General features: G+C 38.5%; 1 protein-coding gene across 1 annotated transcript; it reads left to right on the plus strand.

The window, feature by feature from the left end:
* Window positions 1–1,726: 1,726 nt before the first annotated feature.
* On the plus strand, window positions 1,727–15,415 carry UBXN2B (UBX domain protein 2B). Its single transcript, XM_036406895.2, is given in 10 exon segments — window positions 1,727–1,852; window positions 4,305–4,405; window positions 5,899–5,970; window positions 7,487–7,593; window positions 7,596–7,645; window positions 9,119–9,196; window positions 10,599–10,708; window positions 11,183–11,320; window positions 11,450–11,611; window positions 13,754–15,415. Coding segments are annotated over 10 exon segments (1,107 nt in total). The 3' UTR covers window positions 13,917–15,415.
* The last annotated feature ends 5,191 nt before the right edge of the window (window positions 15,416–20,606 follow it).

Below are 20,606 nucleotides of genomic sequence, written 5' to 3' on the forward strand. Positions count from 1 at the left end.
GCATACATCATCAGCATTTAAAGTTCTGAATGTGGGAGCTGCATGAAATGTATTTTATATGCAATGTTATATAAATATGTATACATAGAATATATCTTCTCAGTGGTGCCATTCTTCTTTGTCAAGGACACAATATAGTTCTGTAGGAAAAACCCAATCATTCATATCTACATACTCCATAAGAACAATATTGTCACCAGTGTAGAGACCAGTGTCACCAGTGTCACCATTCACCCTTGAGATGGATCTGGGTACCAGATCATATGCTTTTTTCTGTGCTGTTTGTGGACTGGGACATAATGTTCTGTCTGCATTCTCACTGAGAGTTTGGCTGACTGTGAAGGCATGAAGTGCAGAGTTTATTAGTCCAGCTTAAACAGTTCTATGGGATGTCAGCTCCACTAGTCACCATGACCAGTGTTTCTGGACTGTAATCCAGTGTCAACAGGGTCTAGAGAGATTGATTAGAAAGCAGCAGGTGTTTGAGCTGAACAGCCCTAGAGAAAACTGAGGATAGTTGGCTGGCTACAGCTACAGCTTTACAGTACTGCAATTCAGCTTTCTGGTCACAGTCAAGAGTTCTTCATCCTGTCTAGGCTGGAGTTAATTTTCCATAAATGCTGTGTTTTGGATTTGTGACTGAAAACCAGTGTTGGTAACACAGTGGTGCTTTGAGTACCTTTGAGCAGGGCTTACACACACCAAGGCCTTTTCTGCTTCCCACCCTGCCCCACCAGTGAGCAGGCTGGAGGTACACAAGGAGTTTGGAAGGCACACAGACAAATCAGCTGAACCTGAATGACTGCAGGGACACCCCATAAAATATGGCATCATGCTAAGTTTTAAGGAAAAGGAGCTGTTTTAAGGAAAAGAGAAGACACTCCCAAGATGGAAGTTCTGTCTGGACAAGAGCCACTAGGAGTGAAGTCAGCAGAACTGAGCAGTAACTGGGGGAAGAGAAGGGCTACAAAGCTGGTGAAGAGTTTGGAGCACAAGTCCTGTGAGAATTAGCTGAGGGAGCTGGTGTTGTCTAAACTGAAGAAAAGAACTCTCACGGATGACCTTATCACTCTCTGTAACTCCCTGAAAGGAGGTTGTAGCCAGGAGGGAGTTGGCCACTTCTCCCCAGCAACAGGATGAGAGCACATAGTCTTAAGCTGAGGCAGGGAAGGTTTAAGGTGGACATTAGGAAGAATTTATTCACAGAAAGAAGGATAAGACATTGGAATGGGCTACCCAGGGAGGTGGCGGAGGGCTGGATGTGACACTCTGTGCCATGATCTAGTTGACATGGTGGTGTATGGTCATAGGTTGGACAAGATGATTTCAGAGGTCTGTTGCAGCCCATTTGGTTGTGTGGTAGGTAATTTCGGCAGTGGGCAACCACCAACTCTTTAAGCAAAATGGACCCCAGACTCAAATGGAGGGAAGAACTGCACCTGCAGACTAAGTAGCATGAGAAGCAAGACATACAACCAGCAAGCAGGGCTTTAACTACGGATAGACAAGCTATGCAATTCGCCAAGAATGAATGCTAACGGCTTTCTTCGCGGAGGTGCACAAGCACGGTAGAGTTCTGATGACGGGAGGCACCGGCCTGCGGTGGGCCGGCGGTGCGGGGCCCGGGCCGGTACGGCGGGCCCGGCGCGGCCTCTCCCGTTGCCATGGCGGCCGCCCCGGCGGCGCTGGCCCCGCCCCGCCCGGCCTTGGCCACCGCCCCCACAAGATGGCGGACGGCGGGGCAGCGCCCGCGCAGCCGGACGGGGATGTGCCCGCGGCTCCGGCCGCCGGCGCCCGCAGGGACCGGCAGCCCCGGAGCAGCGGCCGCCCGCCCAGCGCCCGGGATTTGCAGGTGAGAGGGCGGAGGTGCCGCCCCGCTCCCGGGGCGGGGCGGGGTCGGGCCGGGCCGGGCGGAGCGCCGCGTCCTCTCGGGGCCGCCCCAGGCCTTCCCTCGGGCCGGCGCTGAGGGCAGCGGGCGGTGTGCGGGATCCCCGCGGGACTGCCCCGACGTGCCCTCTGCACCCACTCGGCTTTGCTTCCTTCAGCTCCCACGCCCCTTTGGGGCTGGGAAGGGGAGGACGCCTCTGGAGGAGCACTGGGCCCTTTAGGAAAAGGTGTGTGCTCAGTTCTAGGGAACGGGAAGGGCTCTCCCGACATTTCACTAGCTGGGTTTTAACTGTCCTTGAAGTTATTGAAGTGCCATTGCATTTCCTGATTATTTGATAGGAATGTCTTCTCCCGTATGAAAATGTCAGTCTCTGCAGATGTGGTGTAAGACTAAGGACAAGATCTTTTCCCAGGTGTATGTGGGAAAAGTAGTGTGATCACAAATGTAATTCAGCATCAGTACTTAAATTTACAAACCCTTTAGCAGTATTACAAACCTTAATTTTAGCTTAATTTTAGCAGTATTCCTTTTTTTTTTTTTTACACGTGATTTGACACTTTATGAAGGTTCAAAATCTTTTAGCCAGAAATTGGTAAACAGGTGAAACTTAATAACTGGAACTGTCCCTGTTCTATTTAATTACACATAATTGACAGACAAAGATGCGTATAGTTTTTTTCTTGGTTACTATTTGGAATTTTCATAGGTTCCTCTTAAAATTAATTTTGCTGCAATCATAGGATGCTTTGAGTTGGAAAGGATCTTAAAGATCATATGGTTCCAGCTCCTGTGCTATGGGCAGGGACACCTTTCACTAGACTGTGTTGCTCAGAGCTCCATCCAACCTGGCCTTCAACACTCCCAGGGATGAAGCATCCACAACTTCTCTGGGAAATCTTTTCTGATGCCTCGCTACCCTCTGAGTAAAGAATTTCTTCCTACTATCTAATCTAAATCTCTCCTCTTGTAGTTTAAAGCAATTCTGCCTTGCCCTATCACTATCTGCCCATGTAGAAAGTTGCTCTCCTGCCTTTTTTTCTTAGCCCCCTTTAAGTACAAAAGGCCCCAGTGAGATCTCTCTGGAGCCTCCTCTTCTCCTGTGTTATTGTTGTGTTATTCTTTGGGATTGCTATTTTGTTGCTACAATATGTAACAGTAACAAAGTCTGTGTCGATACTTCTGGTTATAAGGTTTTAGTCAGCTGAAGCAGACTGGCGTTTTGGCTAGATACTTTTTGATAAAGTGTTAAACCCCACGGAAGTACCCTCCTGAGTCTGTACTTGATTTGTGGCGCCACCCTACGAGATGGGGCATGAGGAAAGCACAGAAACCTAGCCATGCCCTTCCATGCTCTCTCAGCATCCCTCAATCCTTGCATTAGGGATAGTAAGTCTGTGACTTACCCATCAGCTTTACATATCTGAAAGGTATTTTCTTCTATCCTCAGATGAAATAGAGGTCTTCAGCAGATTTTTTTTGGGCTGTCTTTTCTCAATTTAATTTTCTTAATGGATATAATTCCTCATATTTATCTTTTCCCTGCAGAAAATACCTCATAATATTATAAAAACAACAAAAATTAATATGGGATTAATACCCTGTGTTTGTAGCAGTGTGTTTTCAAGGACAGATGATACTTCATTTTATTTTAATGTGTATAAAAATGTATAAAAATGTAATGAAATTGTAGCCTAGTACCTTTTCTAGTGTATATGATAAAATATTAATGTCAATCACATAATGTGAGCAGAATGGCTTGGGGACAAAACTAAGGATGATTTGACAAAGTAGAGTCTTATTCAGGACAAAAGAAAGATTGCTGAAATGACATTGCAGGTCCCTTACATACATTTCTAAAAATGAGCTTGCCAGTGATATGGCAGCATTTCAAGAATCTTTGGGAAAAAGTTGTTGGGGTTTGTGTAAGTTTTTGTGAAGTGATGCCTTGAATTCAAGCCAGCAAGGCTGAATTTGTTCTTCATCCCAGTACAAGCTTATTTGAATTGTGTTGTTTACATTTCTATGTAAAATGTTTGTAAAATTTATTGTTTGCTTCCATCAGAGGGTTAGATTGCTGCTTTGTTTCAATTTGTTACCATTAATGAGCTGATGCTTAATATCTCTTTGTGTATTTACCCTCATGGCTGAATCTAATACAGATTTTATGTAGCTGGTGAAGCAGTGGAAACTAAAGGATAGCACAGTGCAAGATCGAAGTCATAATGGCATTTAAGCATTGTGTAGTTTGATTTTTTTTATAAAGCACAAGGGAAGTGGAATTTTAGTTGGGGTTCCTCATGTTGATATTTCTACTTTTCTGGAGAGATGGATATTTCACATTAATTTTTGTCTTATTTCTTATTATATGTACTTCTTGAGTTACAGACTTACAAAAAAAGAGTTTTGTTTCCTCCAGCTGGCCTTGGCAGAGTTATATGAAGATGAAGCTAAAAGACAGTCATTGTGTTCTGACAAGCCAACAGCTACAAAGACCAGTAACCCAAAGGTATCACAGAGGTAAGATGGGGTTTTTTTTCAGAAATGTGTGGATAGGTGTTTTGTTAGCTTACAAAACTTTGTCATTCCTGCTTGATCCCTCCTTGTATTAAAAGCAATCTACAGTAATTCATAATCAAAAATTGTGAATCCCTGCAATAATGCATTGTCTGTCTTCTCAGAATGCTTTTAAAATTTATTTAGGAGCTTTTTTACCAATTGGTATTCCAGGTATTCCAAAACAATTTAAATCTATTTCATGTGAGATGCTATAAGCAAAATGCTGTGTTGCTCTTCTTTTACACAGACATAATTTGGAAATTTGCTGTATCAGAAAATTACTGCAGTTCTTTCTTTCTTCAAAATTCAGTAAACTAGCAGCTTGTGTGAAACTTGGCAAGTGAACTGCTTTCAGTGTTGTATTTATGGCAGTGCCTGATGAGACAAATAGTGATTCTAAAAATTATTAGGAAGTTCCTATGGGGTGACAGAAATAAGAAGGAGTTCTTAATGAATTTGTCTGGGTTGGGCAGGTGGAAGGATAGATGCATATCTATATTTCAGTCCAGCTTTTCCTAGAACACTACTAAACTGCAGTGTTTGCAGTTCACATAACATTTGAAGATTCAGCATAGTCTTGGATGTTTTTTATAAAATTATCTTGCCAGTTTTTAATTAATTAAATAAAATAATTTAAAGAAGATAAATATTTATAAAACTACTGACAGTGATGCCATAGCAAGTCTTGTATGTAGCTTGTTTTTGAATCACTGCTGCCAGTATGGATCTCAGTGTTAAAGGAGGTCAAGCAACAGAAAAGATTTAGTCACCAGTTATGCTTCAAGTTCACTGCAAATGCAGAAATCTCTTCAGGAAGAGAGACAGAATATGGGACACTTGGAAGTATAGGGGGTTTTGATGGGTTTTTTTGTATCTTTCGGTGAACGCACCTAAGCTGACGAACCAGCTACACAGAACTAAGTTTACGAACAAATAGAGCAAACAGCTCAATTTCCCAGTGCATCTCATGAAGTTGAAACTCCCCACTCCCAAGCAAAGGAGAAGCTGCAGTACCAAATCTCAAACACTTCAGTGTGATAGTTGGCAAATACTTGCTATTTGCTGGCATTCATACTGGAATCTGTGTGAGATGGAAGAGATGAATTAGTAGACTTCAGTTTGCTCTCAGATGAGAGCAGTGCATTAATTGCATGGAAACAGTGCTGCTCTTCTACGATAGAAAAAATATTTCAGTTGGAATAGACCTATAGTGACCATCCAGTGCAACTGTTAATGCAAAATGACTGCATATGTGTGCTCTTTCCTCCTTGTTCACTGACAAGCATTTATGGCTGTGTACTTCAGCAAAACATAAACCCAGGCAACCAAACAAAACCCCCAAAAACACAACTCAATATTCTTAGTTTTTGAAAAAGAAGTAGTTTCAGAGTAGTTCAGAGTATGAAGTTTATGTGCCAGTCATCTTCAAATATTTTCTTTTATTCTCTTGGCAGTCTTAAGCTGGATTCTCTTAAAAGATTGAGAAAACCAGAGAGAAGCATGAGTGATGACAAAGAAAACCAAAGGTATTTTTAAAACAAAACAAAACAGTTTAATAATTGTGAAAGTAATTGGGGTTTGTGTCACATTCACACTTTCCTCCCTCATGTTCTTTCAAAATGCATGTGAGCTAGGTCTGTCCTGCAAAGAGCTAGGGGACTTACTAGAGTGTTAGCTGTACACTATTGTTGTAAAATGATATTTAGCAGAATCTGGCTGGAGTGATGTAGGACCTGTAGATGCCTTAACCTATATGGTCATAAAGGTTGTAAGTGTAATGCTTACACTTGTGCTCAAAAACTTTTTGTCATTCTGAATATCCTGAATTGTTCTGTGTATCTATTGCTCAAATATTTGAGTACTTCCTTTCTTTCTTAAATACAAATTCTGATAAGAATTCCTGTTTCATATCCTTACCACTATCATTCTTTTAAATCTAATAATTATAGATTTTCCATATAAATGGTGGTTGGGGGAATAAACACAGATTTATGTACAAAGGAGACATGTCACTCAGGGATTGACAGTTATGTGACATTATAAAAACAGTATGATTGTACAGTAACCTCATACCCAATACGCTCTTCTGGTTATTGTAAAATATGATGGAATCGACACATTGTGAAGGCATTGGTCTGAGAAACAGTTTCACATGGATTGACTTGCCTTCCCCCAAATGGTTAAATGTAAAAGTTGAGGAAAGTGGAAAGCAGTTATTAGTTATTAATGCTTCCTGTAATCAAAGGCAAAACAATCGGGTTTGCTAGATTTTGATTTATTTACAGATTTTTTTTACAGCATCTATTCCAATGGTATTTAGGGATTGTAGTGCCTTTCTCTAGATAATTCTTGAGGAATATCTTGATCTTCATCATCCAACAGATACAGTTTTGAACAGAACTATTTGTAGTTTAGCATTTTGTCTTCAAGAGCTAGTAATGATGCTGTGAAGGAAAAAAATCCCACAAATTAGCTTTCACAACATTTTCTGCAGGTTTTAAAATGCCTTGGAAGTTAATAATATTTATTTTAAAATTTCTATTTCTGATACTGTTGGGAATGAACGTATGCTACATCTTTGAATTAAAAAATTAAGTTGTGGAACTGTTCAGGTTTTCCAAGAACAATTTTATAACTTTTTCTGCTAAGGTGGTGTTAGCTGTGAATTTATATTCTGTCCAATCCAGGCACAGTCCCATGCACAGGACACCCCTGAGGAAATCAGTCTTTCTGGGAGTAGGTGACAGCCACATAAGATGCCCAGCTCCATCAGGACTGTGTTCACTTAAAACTTATGGCCTTGCCCTCTGATCTTTGGAATCTGTTCCAGAAGGCACCTTGGTTCTTTGTTAGTCAAATGTCCTTAGTATAGTGCTGCTTGGATTATTGAGGAGGTTGGAACCAAATGAAGCATTTATTAGAATGAAAAGGATTTGTGCCAAATTTGCCTCTTTGTTAATTTTTTTTTTTCTTTTGATGGAAAGAGAAAAATTGTGCTTGTTATTTAAGGCATTGTTGCTTATTTGCATTACTATTCTAAAGATTTTATTCAGGTGACTCAGAATATAGAGGATTACAGATTTCTGCGGCTTCTACAAACCCAAGTAAAATTGTTGCTGAACTCTTCAAGGAAGCAAAAGAACATGGGGCAGTCCATTAGACGAAGCCTCGAGAGCATCTGGTGATTTCAGTAAAGCCAAGGTAAAAGTTAAGAAATGTGTTGATCTCTCTTTACATTTGTGTTTCTCTGAAATTCATCAAACCACAGGAGAGCAAGTGCCTCCTTCTGTGATTTACAAATAGCAGATTTGCTCAAAATAGTTTTATATTGTCTGTTTCCAAACAGCTTGCTCTAGAAAATAAAGGACCACACTATTTCAGAGGGAATCATTAGAAATCATCATGAACTGGAATTATATGCTTTGTTTTTAATTACAATTGATTAAATAAGAAACCGGACTAAATTTGCATCCTAAATCTTACCTACAGAATTTCTCCTAGAGAGTTGTGGTCACCAGTTCAGCATCCAGATGCAGGCTGGTGACAAGGTATCCGTAGAGGGACCAGTTCTGTTCAATGTCTTCATCAGTAACACAGACAGTGGGGTCAAGTGCACCCTCAGCAAGTCTGCAGGTGACACCAGGCTGAGTGTTGCAGCTGATGCGCCTGAGGTCTTGGATGCCACCCAGAGGGATCTGGACAAGCTTAAGAAATGGCTCATGGGAACCTCATGAGATTCAACAATGCCAGATGCAGGATTCTGCATCTGCCTCTGGGCAACCCCCAGTATCAGCACAGGCTGGAGCTTGAAAGGATCAAGAACAATTCTGGGGAAGGACATGGGGGTAGTGGTAGATGAAAAGTTGGACATGACCCAGCAATGTGCACTCACAGCCCAGAAAGCCAGACATGTCCTGGGCTGCATCAAAAGAAGCATGGGCACCAGGGTAAGGAAGGGGATGTTGCCCCTCTACTCCACTCTGGTGAGAGCACACACCTGGAGTGATTCATCCAGCTCTGGGATCCACAGCGCAGGAACGACATGAACCTGTTAGAGAAGTCCAGAGGAAAGCCATGAAAATAATCAGAGAAATGGAGCATTTCTCCTGTGAGGAAGGGCTGAGAGAGTTGGGATTGTTCAGCCTTGAAAAGACAAGGGTCTGGGAAGACCTCATTGCAGCCTTCTAATACTTAAAGGCAGCCTATAAGAAAGATGGGGATAGACTTTTTAGCAGGCCCTGTTTTGGTAGGACAAGGGGTAAAGGTTTTAAACTAAAAGAGGGTAGATTCACACTAGGTATTAGAGAGACATTTTTTACAGTAAGTGTGTTAAGACACTGGAACAGATGCTCAGGGAGGTAGTGCATGCTCCATTCCTGGAAACATTCAAGTTTGTGACCTTTAAAGGTCTCTTCCAACCTGAAGTATTCTATGATTCTTATGTTTGAAAAAGTGTACAGAACAGAAGCTGAAATGTGTCACAAAGCTTTCTTAGTCTGACTGTGGCTACTAGATATAATTTTCCACTTAGAAAATACATGATAGAACAGTATTTGCTTTTTATCTCAGAAGCAAGCTCTTTTTTTTTCTTTTTTTTTTTTTTGCACCTAGGTAAGAATTTTGATAAACTGTTTTAGATAATTATTTTATAAGCTTTTCTTTTTACTTTTTTAGTCATTTTCTGGTGGTGGATACAGATTGGGTGACTCATCACAAAAGCACTCTGAATACATATATGGAGAAAATCAGGATGTAAGTAAAATTCATAGCAGAAAACAGAACCTCCAACAGAGGCCTGCTTAATCATGTTTACAGCTTGAAATGCCACAATTACTGAAACTATGTTTATGAGGAGAAAATAATATCTAAATATTAGCTATGTGTTCAGTAGAAATTGTTGATGTTTCTGAAGAGATGTTTGTTGGATACCCCTAAGGCCTCCATTATGGAGCTGTCAGATGTAAATTACTTTGAAATTCTTAGCACACCTCCTTTTCAGTGTTGTTGTTTCCAGGTGTTGTCCTGGATTCTCTTAGCTGTGCTAACATTTTAATGCTTTTAGGATTTGATTCTTGTTGTGGCTTGCAAAGCAGCTCATTTCAAACTGGAGGTGTTCTAGGGAAGGGGAAGCAGCAGGCTGGAGGTCTTTCTTTCCTATCACTTAAAAAGCAGGATGTGAAGGAGAGGGTGAGGAGAAAAGATGTTCTCTGCATTTTGTTATTTTTGTGAATGGCTAAAGCAAATTTTCAGCTTGTCTAGAAACAGCTACTAAGGCCAAAGGATGTGGTCCTGGCTAGGGGGTGCTGTTGTGCCACACAGGGAGCCTTTTGGTCTCCAGCAATCCTTCTACTCCAAATAACAGCCAGCTGTACCCAGCTAGACTCTTGTTGGAGTGGGCTTTCCATAATTGGGAACATAAATAGCTTTCTAAGGGAAGGCCAGTTATACTGGCTGGGGAAGCCTTGTTTTGCTGGATGACAAAGCACTTAGAAGGAAGAGAGGATGCAGGTTTTGAAGCTGGAAGGCCCTGGCTGGACCTTTCGTGTAGGATGTAGCAAAATAAGACAGGAGCAAAGGAGGCTGGTTTCCAGGATTCTTAGCTTTTGAGCTGAATGGAGCTACTTTCAGCTTTGTTGGAGCTCAGCTTGTAATAATTTGAGGGAAGTGTAGGTTTTGCTGTAACTGATGTATCAGCAGTAATTTGTTATTTTATGGGTTTATTTCTTAATTTCTCAATAAAAATGTTTACTGCTTTTGGAAATAACTGGAACATGATGAAGATCACTACACCCTCAGTGTATAATACTTTATGCCATGGATAGCAGATTAAGAGATTATTTTTCCCAAGGTAGGAGAATGGTCTAGAAGAAGACAGTAGTCTATAACTACCAGGCTTTTTCAAAAATATTCTAACAATGACAGTTACAGTGCGGTATTCTATGGCTTTTTCAAAAATATCTAACAATGACAGTATACAGTGCGGTACATTCTAACAATACAGTGAGGTATTGTTCTTATTTTGTCATTTGCCTTCTTGTTTGTGGTCTTGTACAAAATTTTTTTAGTGTAGATCAAAATTTCTATAACTAGTCTGTATGAAATTGTGCTGCCTTTTTTGTCTTTCTTTACTTTTTAAACATGTTTTACTTTATAGGTTCAAATTTTGCTGAAACTGTGGAGGAATGGATTCAGTTTAGATGATGGCGAGTTGAGATCCTATTCAGATCCAACAAATGCTCAGTTTCTTGAGTCAGTTAAAAGAGGGTAAGTTAAAATGACAACTTTTTTGAGGTATGTGTTTGAAGTGAAGTGGACAAAAATCCTTTCTCCACACACTTATCAAAAGCTCCAGATTTCTTCTTTGCCTGAACCCATAAAATATAGTCTGTATTTGTCACCAGATGCATGGGGCACTTAAAAATTTGCAATACTTTGGTTCTTTTGGTGGTTTAACTCTGAATGATACTTGCTACAACAGCTTTTATATTCACAATTTTTTCCTAGCTCATTCTGTGATTCAGCTGTCAGTATATTCTAAGTTTTGACTGTTAGTTCACTGATTTTTTTTTCTTCTTTTAGGGTGAAATCAATTCATAAACCAATTGAATGTGACTTTGAAAGTATACATAATATTAGTATTGACTCATACTGTGTGTGTACTTTTTGGATGATTTCTTTTTGCAGTTCAGAATGTAATTGAAAGTGTAATTATTGTAATGTATTATTTTTGTAATTCAGGGAAATTCCTTTGGAACTGCAGCGACTTGTTCATGGTGGCCAGGTAAATTTGGATATGGAAGATCACCAAGAACAGGAATATGTGAAGCCCAGACTGCGATTCAAAGCTTTCAGTGGTGAAGGGCAGAAGCTTGGAAGGTGAAAAAAGCTAGATCTGTTCTGTGCTCTGTATTCATATACTGTTTCATTCCTATGACTGAAAATTTCAGACTACTTTGTCATGGTTCCATTAGTAACATCTGCTTTGGTTTTTTTCCAATCCTATAGCCTTACACCTGAAATAGTCAGCACACCTTCTTCCCCAGAGGAGGAGGAGAAATCCATTCTTAATGCACCTGTTCTGATTGATGATTCCATGCCAGCAACTAAAATTCAAATTAGATTAGCAGATGGAAGCCGGTTAATACAAAGATTTAATCAAACACACAGGTAAATTGATTCTGCATCAATGCAGGTAACAGTAACTATTGCAATAAGTTTGTGTTTTGTTGTTAAATGAGTCTCATCAAGACATCAAAAAGGGGGAAATACCAGTCTTGCTGAAATACATCATTCTGTGTCACTTTCATTACATGGTTATATGATGAACTGACTGTCAAAAATTCTGTACTTGGAAACACAATATATTTGATAACTGCAACTTCTGTTCAAACTTTTATAACCAATGTCCTTTGTTTTTTTAGGACATAGTTGAGCCATAATTTTTCCCAGGACAACTGAAATCAGTATAGCCCCACTATGTAGTCATCCCAGCCCTGGGACCTCCTTGGGAGGATCAGGTGGATGACTTGGGAAACACTGTGAAAGCTCTTTATTGCAAAGTGTGAAGTATAGTCTCAATTGGAATATAGTCCACACTATGGGCAGAGAAATCCTGTGGCCCATAATAAAAAATTCCAGCTTTCTATCTTGTTATACTTAAGGTTATTACAAACATGACATGGGCTGTAAGTGTACACTGCAGCCCATATGCAGGAGGATATATAGACACTTCATGCTTATTTGCAATTCCAGCATGTAGGTTGGACATAGTACTGAGAGCTAACTTCTGTTTTGGATGGTCATCTCCTAAGAATTGGCAGTGTGTGAACTTGATGGTGTTTTTAGATTTGTTAGTAGCTTTGCTGATTAGAGCTTGGCACCAGTTTTATTGATGTTGGGGCAGTGCCACTAACAGTGTTAGCCAACCCCATGAAGTTATGTTAGTGCAAGGTTCTGCAAAGCTCTGCTCTCCACTGCTGAGAGATCTTTGGGCAGAGGACAGAGATTTGGGCAGCAGTTCCACCCATGCTTTAGCACTGTGAAAGCCAGCCTTAATTTGAAATCTGCACAATTGTGTTAGAACAGGGCTGCAGCTTGAATCCTGACTTGGAGGTGGTGTTAGCATGGACCCATTTCCATGTTAATATTGTTACATGGAGAGCTCCTCTGTTTCCTTTTTTCCTTCTGGCACAGAATAAGGACAAAGTGTAGCTTTTTTTACCTGACAGAATACACAGACCACAGTGAGATTTATTTTAGCTGAGATTCCAGTAGGGAGGAAGATACAACAGTACTTTTTGACAGTTTAGACCTGATAATATATGCTGAGAGTGCACGCCCAGATCCTTTCTTCACAGCATCTGCTGAGAAGTGACTGAGACAAACCGTGGGGCTTATTGGGAGCCTCTGTAGCTGAGTTGTGTGTTCTTTGCATGGAAGGGTAGAAGTGGTAAACTTGCCAGTAACATCTGTAACAACCTAGATTGTGTTGACAGGAACTTGTTTAATTATTATTAACTTTTTCTTGACTGTGAATCTTTATCGTTATCTTCAGCAGCTGATTTTGATCATATATATGGCAAAGTGCATTATTTATGTCAAAGGCCTTGAAGACTGATAGAAAGCAGAAATCACTACTTATTTGGCTACAGTAAACTTGCCAATTTATTAATTACAAAAGATCTTCACAGAATTATTCTCAGCTTAATGTCTTTATAGAAAACCCTCAAATTTCAGGATTTTATCTCTAAAATACTTTTTTTTATCCATGTCTTAAAAAATTAAATTCTTCTTGTTATACTGTTTATGTGACTGTTTTATTAACTATTGTTCAGAAGTTCACTACCAAGTGAAAATAGGGGAAAGCTCTTGCTATTGAAGTGCATTAATAATTCCTGTCTGCTTCCTCTTCACTGTGACTACATATTTTAAGATTCTTTCTTCTTTCAAACAACTTCACTTTTTTGGACTATACTAATTAATAATGAAACTTTTGACAGTGATATTGAGATTAGTTGACTTCCTGTGTTAGGTATCAGTTTGCAATATACTTCAATGTTAAAAATTTTGTTTCTGTTATTTGAGGAAACAAGCAACATTCACTATCATTTTTCAGGGGATTTTTTAATGCAAGAACCAAAAAATTGTGAGCTATAATCATTACATCTGGATCAGAGAGAAATATGAAATCTAGAACTTACCTAGTGGTTTAGTCTGCTTAATGGTTTTGTGTTCTCTGATCATGTTAATGTCCAGAGATGTATGTCAGATGGAATCATACAGAGTTTTCATGTCCATCTCCTTTTACAGGATTAAGCACATTCGAGATTTCATTATCCAGTCCCGTCCAGCTTTTGCAACAACGGATTTTGTTCTTGTGACTACCTTTCCAAATAAAGAGCTAACAGATGAAAGCCTGACACTACAAGAAGCAGATATACTTAACACTGTGATTCTTCAGCAATTAAAGTGATCTTGTGATTGTTGTACAACATAGGGACCCTGCTGTACTGTCATACAATATGTTTCCAACAGATGAAAGAAAGGAGATATCAATGTCTTTTTATTTCCTCTTTTCCAGGGATCATATTTTTGGATTTCATGTCTTCCAGCTATAACATATCTAACTTTTTAATTTTAATTTCTCAATATTATTCAGGTTATTTTCAGTGTTAAAATTAAGGTTCTGTATGTTAATATGTTTCAAACCACATCTTATACTAAATGTGAAATGAGATAGGACTTTGTGACTCAGTTTTTTGAGGGGGGTGGGGAAAGGAGCATTTTTCTGAAGGGGACAGTATCTTTCATAGAGTTGGTAAGATTTGCACTATGGAAATGTTCTATGCTGCATTGACAAACAGCCATTTGAAAACTTAGACTGTAGGTTATGTTTACCTTAAAAACTGTATTAATATTAAGGTGTTCTTTTTAATAGGTTTACAGATAATTAATGCCCTAATATAATTTTTGTACGTTCTATTTGTAGTGTTTCATGGTGTAGTATAATATTTATATTACAGTTTTTATGTCATTTTCCTTGTATTGTTGCTCGTATGAGTGAATCAGTTCAGGAGATGCAAACCTCAGCTGTTGCAGACTATAATAGAATGTTCTTATTTGTATTCTAGTTGTACTACTTGTGATGAAAATAAATATGAATTTTTTTCTTCTTGAAGTTAAAGAAATGTGAGAGACCACTGTTATCTGGGGAAATTATGTGCTTTAGAGGAGGTTTCTGGTATTATGAATCTGAGTATGCAGTTGGACCCTGTGCAACAACATGATACATTACACAAACAGTTACTTAACCCCAAACAAAAATACACTGAGGTGCACAAACACAGAACTGGTCTACTTTTGTGCATGCAAGTGACAGCATAAATGTGTTAATTGGTCACATATTTTTGACCCAAATTTCAGTTGTTTATATTTGGAATTTTGGCCAAAGGTATTTTGTAGTATTCACTGGGGATTTGGTTGTACAGCTTTCACTGTGCTTGTTTGGAAGCTGTATAATTAAACCCCTTCATCTTTGAAATTACATATTTTATAAAAAAACCTGCCCCAACACTGCACTAAGCAGGTAGGAGTCTTATGTTGGGGGAAACTGGCTGCTGTGCTTTAGTAGTATGCAGTTTTTTAGTATTTTTGGATTTATATCAGATGAGTGGATCACACTGAAGGAGAATAGGTGGGCTGTATCTCTTGTACCAATATGTGTTGAAAATTGCTGTTTTCCATGTTTATTTTGTTCTGAAAATATCAATTCTTGTTTATTTATGTTAAGGTTATAATTGCTTAGTATGTTCTTACATTTTTACCTCAAAGTAGATATTTGACTGAGTAGATTTTAAACATGCAGTTGTATTTGAAGTATTTTGTTTTGCAGTCTGAATATCTGCATGATTGTAATCATAATTCATTTCATGTGCTAAGTAATTAAAGCTTTATGTTTAAGATAGCAGACAAGGCTTCTTGTGTTATTCCAAATTTACATTGTGATAGAGTGGTGATTGTGTTGTGTGCCAAATATTTAAGCCTAAACATAAAGGAATTGTCATGTACTGTGCATGTATTTTATATCCAATATACTAAAAATTCTCTATGTAAATGCGAGGCCAAAGTTCGTGATGTCAGTTTGGACAGTCTGTGGTTTGGGCATATTTTGCTTCAGGATACAGGTAAAGTTACATTGCTTATTACTTCTGAAGACCATTATTGATTAAGCAGTGATGTATGAAGAAAAGGGTTTAACTAAGAGGTTTTTCCCTTTTATGCCAAAACCTGCAAGTCCATATTATCACAGTCTCTTTGTTTCAAATGCCTGTTAAATTTCAGTGTTTAATGGCAGCTGAGAGTAACTGGGAGTCCCAGAAGTTAACAATATTTTGTCAAGCACTAAGAAAATGTATCAATGCTTATGTTTAAATATTTCATGCTTCTCAGTACTTGAAAGCCTATGGAATCTTCCACCTCATTATTTTATGTCATAACTTTTATTATATAAATTGTCACTTATAGCTAATATCTTGGCATTTTTGGCACAAAACTGTTCTTTGAGTGCAGACCTATGTGGATATGCAGTTAAGACTGGCTACAAGGGAGAAAGAGCTTGGGAGAGGATGATGATCTTTCTCTCACAGTAAGGCTGCTAAGTTTGGGAGTTCCATTTAGTTTCCCTTAAATACAGGTAATAATCCCATTGCTTGCTCTTGTAGCAGCCTATGAAAGGCTCAAGCTTCACCTCTGCTTGACTTTCCTAGAAATCCTTTATCACACAAGAGCCAAATAATCAAAACCTGAATGTTTTCCTTAAAGAAAACTCCTCAGTAATAATTGATTCTGGATAAACACAGCCTTCTTAGTCTTTGGGTTTTGGTTTTTTCCTCAGCAGTCCACTGAGATGTTTGCAAGCATTGTGCTTTAATTAAACTACTGGACACACTTGTATAATTAGCATATATTAGCAGTTATCTCATGCTGTTCTTGCTCTTTGGTGAAAATCTGTCCAATATTAAATGAAGCAAGGAAGAGCACACAAGTACTCTGAGGAGCTATTTGCTAGCTCCCTGCTTAGTTGCTTGCACTAAGTTACAGGTCCCATGGTCTTTAAATTGTCTTATGCTGTGCAGGGAGAAGAGACAGAGATGCATCTCTTGCATCTCCCCCTTGCTCATGCTGCTTAAAGCTGGCAGGCCTCAGCATAGGCATGTGCTGCTCTCTGGGCAGGTGAGACAGCAGCAAGAGTCTGGGGGAAATGCTGAATCAATGGCCTGCCAAAAGCAGTCAGCTTCTGGTGTTTCTGAAAACAATAAAAGTAGGGTTGCTTCTATTTAGCCTGGAAAGCACTGGCCCTGGAATGGGGTTAGATGAAAACAGTGCAGCAGAACCATCTACACCAATTTGAGGTTTACAGAATTGACTTTGTGACTGGGAGATGATTTTAATCCCTGTGTTTGTTATTAGTGAGTTTGATCAAATTTGAGTTTATGATGCTGGTTCCGCTTCTTAACGACCTCTCTTTTGAGAGAGCATTTCCACTGCATCTTTGGGTCTAAGTTAAATTTCTTATCTTAAAAAAGCTCTAAACAGGTAACTTACAAGGAAGAAAACAGGGATGAGGTGATTTAAAGTGGGCAGTTACTTCACAGGGAGGAAAGCATAACACTAATTAGAAGCTTGTACATGGCTGGCAATTCAATTCAGGTATTCTCAAAGGGAAATTCAAACACAGTTTTCAATAGCTGAACTACTGGAATGAAGCAGCCTTAAAAATCAACTTTGTTGTTGTTGTTGTTATTTTGTTTGTTTCATTTGTTTAAATCTTATTGTTATGCTGGCCTTCTGTAAGATTTGTTTTAATTATACCAAATTTATTTAGGTTTGGTACCGATGTAAAATAACGTAAAAAAATATGGCTTAGTTTTTGAAAAGCAACTTGCTTTGCCTTTGTCTAGTCATAATCAATAAATTCTGATGTATGTTTCATATTCAAAGGGCTGGAGATGTTATGTATATCACTGTATGTATTCAAAATTTCCATTACAAGCCTTCCAAAAAAAGTCTGCTGAATATCAAAGAACTCAGATACTAGAACTGAACTTCTTACTCTTCTTAGTTGTAATTCTCCTTTAGTAATGGTCTTGTTCTGCCCATAATATAAGAGCTCCCTGGCAGCATATCTGAAGGTTAAAGCAAAGAAACTATGTTCAAAAATTTTTTCATCTAAAACTGAGAAATGAGGAGAGTTCTTTTCTGTTCACTGGGAGCTGTCTGCTCTGGAGTTAAATATGTGATCTACAAGCTATGTGGTTTAGCTCTTTTTCAGGGATATGAGAAGGTAGTTTTGTTATTCCACACTGCATTAAGATTAATCAAGAGAGAAATTCTTAACTGTATTAAAAATAAATTTTTAAAAATCCTTCAGGGAATTACTCTGGAAGAGCAACTATTTTGCATTTATAAACCTTTTCCAGTGCAAATTAATTTGGTGAGCTCTTAGACCATTTAAATACTAACAAGCAAGAATTCACAAATGGGAATAACCATGAGTCATTTGTCTAATCTGATGTTTCTAGCTGAAGTTTGAATAGAAGGGATTGTTTATTCAGGGCCATGATATTGGTATTTGTTTTGTAGAATTTGTAGTGTCTTACTAGGTGCTGATATAAGAATTTTTATTGTCTATTCTAGAAAAAGAAAAACCAAAACCATTTATGGTGTTTACTAGCTCTAACCTTAACACTACCAAGTAACTGCACTTTGAGGACAAAGTAAATTTTCTGATTTCCAAATTAAATTTTCATCTTTGTGAACTTTTTTATGACAATAGCTTTCTATGGTTTTGCACCAATGGAAACCTCAGAACTTCAGTGTTTGCCTTGTGTAAACCACTGACAAATTTCCATTTCAAAGCAAAGAAATAATTTCTGTTTATCTTATAACTGTTCCTAATCAAATTACACTGTCATCATTAATCAAATGTTCACAATGTAAATTTCCTTACAGTCTCTCATGACAATTTAGTCTATTTTAAACTAGATTTTGCCAACCAATACCTCAACCTGAATGTGAAAGTGTAAGTACTAGTTTTTTTGAAAGCTTGCAGTTAATAGAGAAAAACATAGATAACTATCTATTTGCATTTGAAGTCTTCTTTACTTAGCAAACTGATTCTTGGTATAAGAAACCGAGAAATTTTCAATAGAGAAGACTTTGTCTCCAAATGCAGAAAAGTGTTATCACTCTTTGTCCATGAATGAGTATCTCAATACATGTTAATAGTAGTTTCCACTTCTTTATTTATCACATTTTAGTATTGGTTCTCTTGTTTTGATTTTGTTTTCCCATGTATGCTTTCACCTCTTTTAACTATAAAATTATATTCTGCATATTGTTATTAATGTGTGACTTCTTCCCATAGCAGCCTTCACATCCTGTAGTCTAAAAGGAATCATTGAAAGCAGAGGAGGGAGCATAAGTGGATATAAGAAAATGGTTGTGTCAAAAAGTTTTTTATTAAATTATTTTCTCCTGCTCTTATAGTCTAATAATTTGTTTCATTTTCTAAGGCCAATTCCTGAAAACTGTATTTCATGGAAACAGACACAGACCTTAAACCAGGTAGCAACTGCTTACTAACCTTGGTCACTACATAAAAAAATTGTAAGCCAGTATTTGCTTGCTGAAAGGACTGAAGTGGAGAGATCAGACAATTAGACCTTAAAAGGATTTGCACAGGGTTCAGGCTCACTTTTTCCTCCCCCTCACTCTTAAATCCTAAGACTGGAAAAGTTTGGATAAACCACACACACCTTGCCACCATAGGACTCAATAATATGTAAGGTTGACTCAGCTAGTATGTTCTGTATTCCTGTTGTTGCAGAGGCCTTTGGAATCCAGTTCTGTCTGGGGTTTGTGTATTTGTAATAGTATCTCATGGCCCAAGTTAAGAAAGAAGCTTAAGTCATGTATATTATAAGGATATGGAGTAAGTCATAGTGTCACCAAATAAATAAATGTGAGAAAACTAGAACCTTGAAAGAATTATGGAGGAACTTTGACTATTCATGTTTCTTCTCTAACTTACACTGGCCTCTCCCACACAGAGGTTTTAATTTATTTACTCATTTAAACATTATTTTGTGCATGCATAGAAATTCTCTTTAAATTCTGTCTTCCTATGCAATTCCTATTGGCCTGCCTGTAGGCACCCATGAGAATAATGAACTTTATGTTCAATGCTTTCATCCTAGGTTTTTTTGTGGCTGATTTCATGTCTCTCAGCATGATTGCAGTTCTGAACAATAGTGTCTGCCTTGTTGTAGTTGCAATCTTCAGGCCCTACTGCAATAAAACTTGGAAACAATAAAAAATCAGATTCATGACTGTGTTATTATTCCCATCAACTGTAGCTCCTACTGCTTTGACTGATATCCAGTATCAGAACATGTCGACCTGGCAAGGTCTGTTTGCCTTCGCTGTCTCTGTGGGTGCTATTTCCCAACTGACTGCGCAAGCAGAGAAGGTAGAGCTGACCCGAAGTCAGAGATTTCCAAATGGCCTTTACTCATAGTCAAGGCCACCAACAAACACACATTTTATTTTATGAGTTTTCTTAGAACAGTAGCCTTTCCAAGCTCAGAGAGTGCTGCTGGCTTTGTACAAGCACACTAACCACTTATGAAGTGCTGTTCAAATAGTGAGATGTCTTTATTATTAAGAAGGCTACATTTACCTAATAGACTTACTAAGAAGATGGTCAGAAAGATAGAGTGCCTCTCCTATGGGGAAAGATAGAGAACTGGGATTATTAAGCCTGGAAAAGAGAAGGCTCTGGGGTGACCTAATTGCACCCCAGGCACAGGACCAAGCTGCCCAGAGAAGTAATGGATGCCCCATTCCTGGAAGTGGTCAAGGCCAGGTTGGATGGGGATTTATGGAAGATGTCCTTGCCCATGGCAGGTGGTTTGGAATCTAGATGATTTTTAAGCTCTCTTCCAACCTATACCTTTCTATGATTCCATGATACTCTAGATGAACAAATCAGTCTCTTTCCTGTCGTGTAACAATAGTGATAGTCAATAATATGGATTTTTGTAATAAAGTCACTGAACTTGAGATTCTGTAGCATCGTTATAGAAAGCTTGTTCACAGTTAT

This window comes from Molothrus ater, chromosome 1 (genome assembly GCF_012460135.2).
Source record: "Molothrus ater isolate BHLD 08-10-18 breed brown headed cowbird chromosome 1, BPBGC_Mater_1.1, whole genome shotgun sequence".
Classification (NCBI taxonomy): domain Eukaryota; kingdom Metazoa; phylum Chordata; class Aves; order Passeriformes; family Icteridae; genus Molothrus; species Molothrus ater.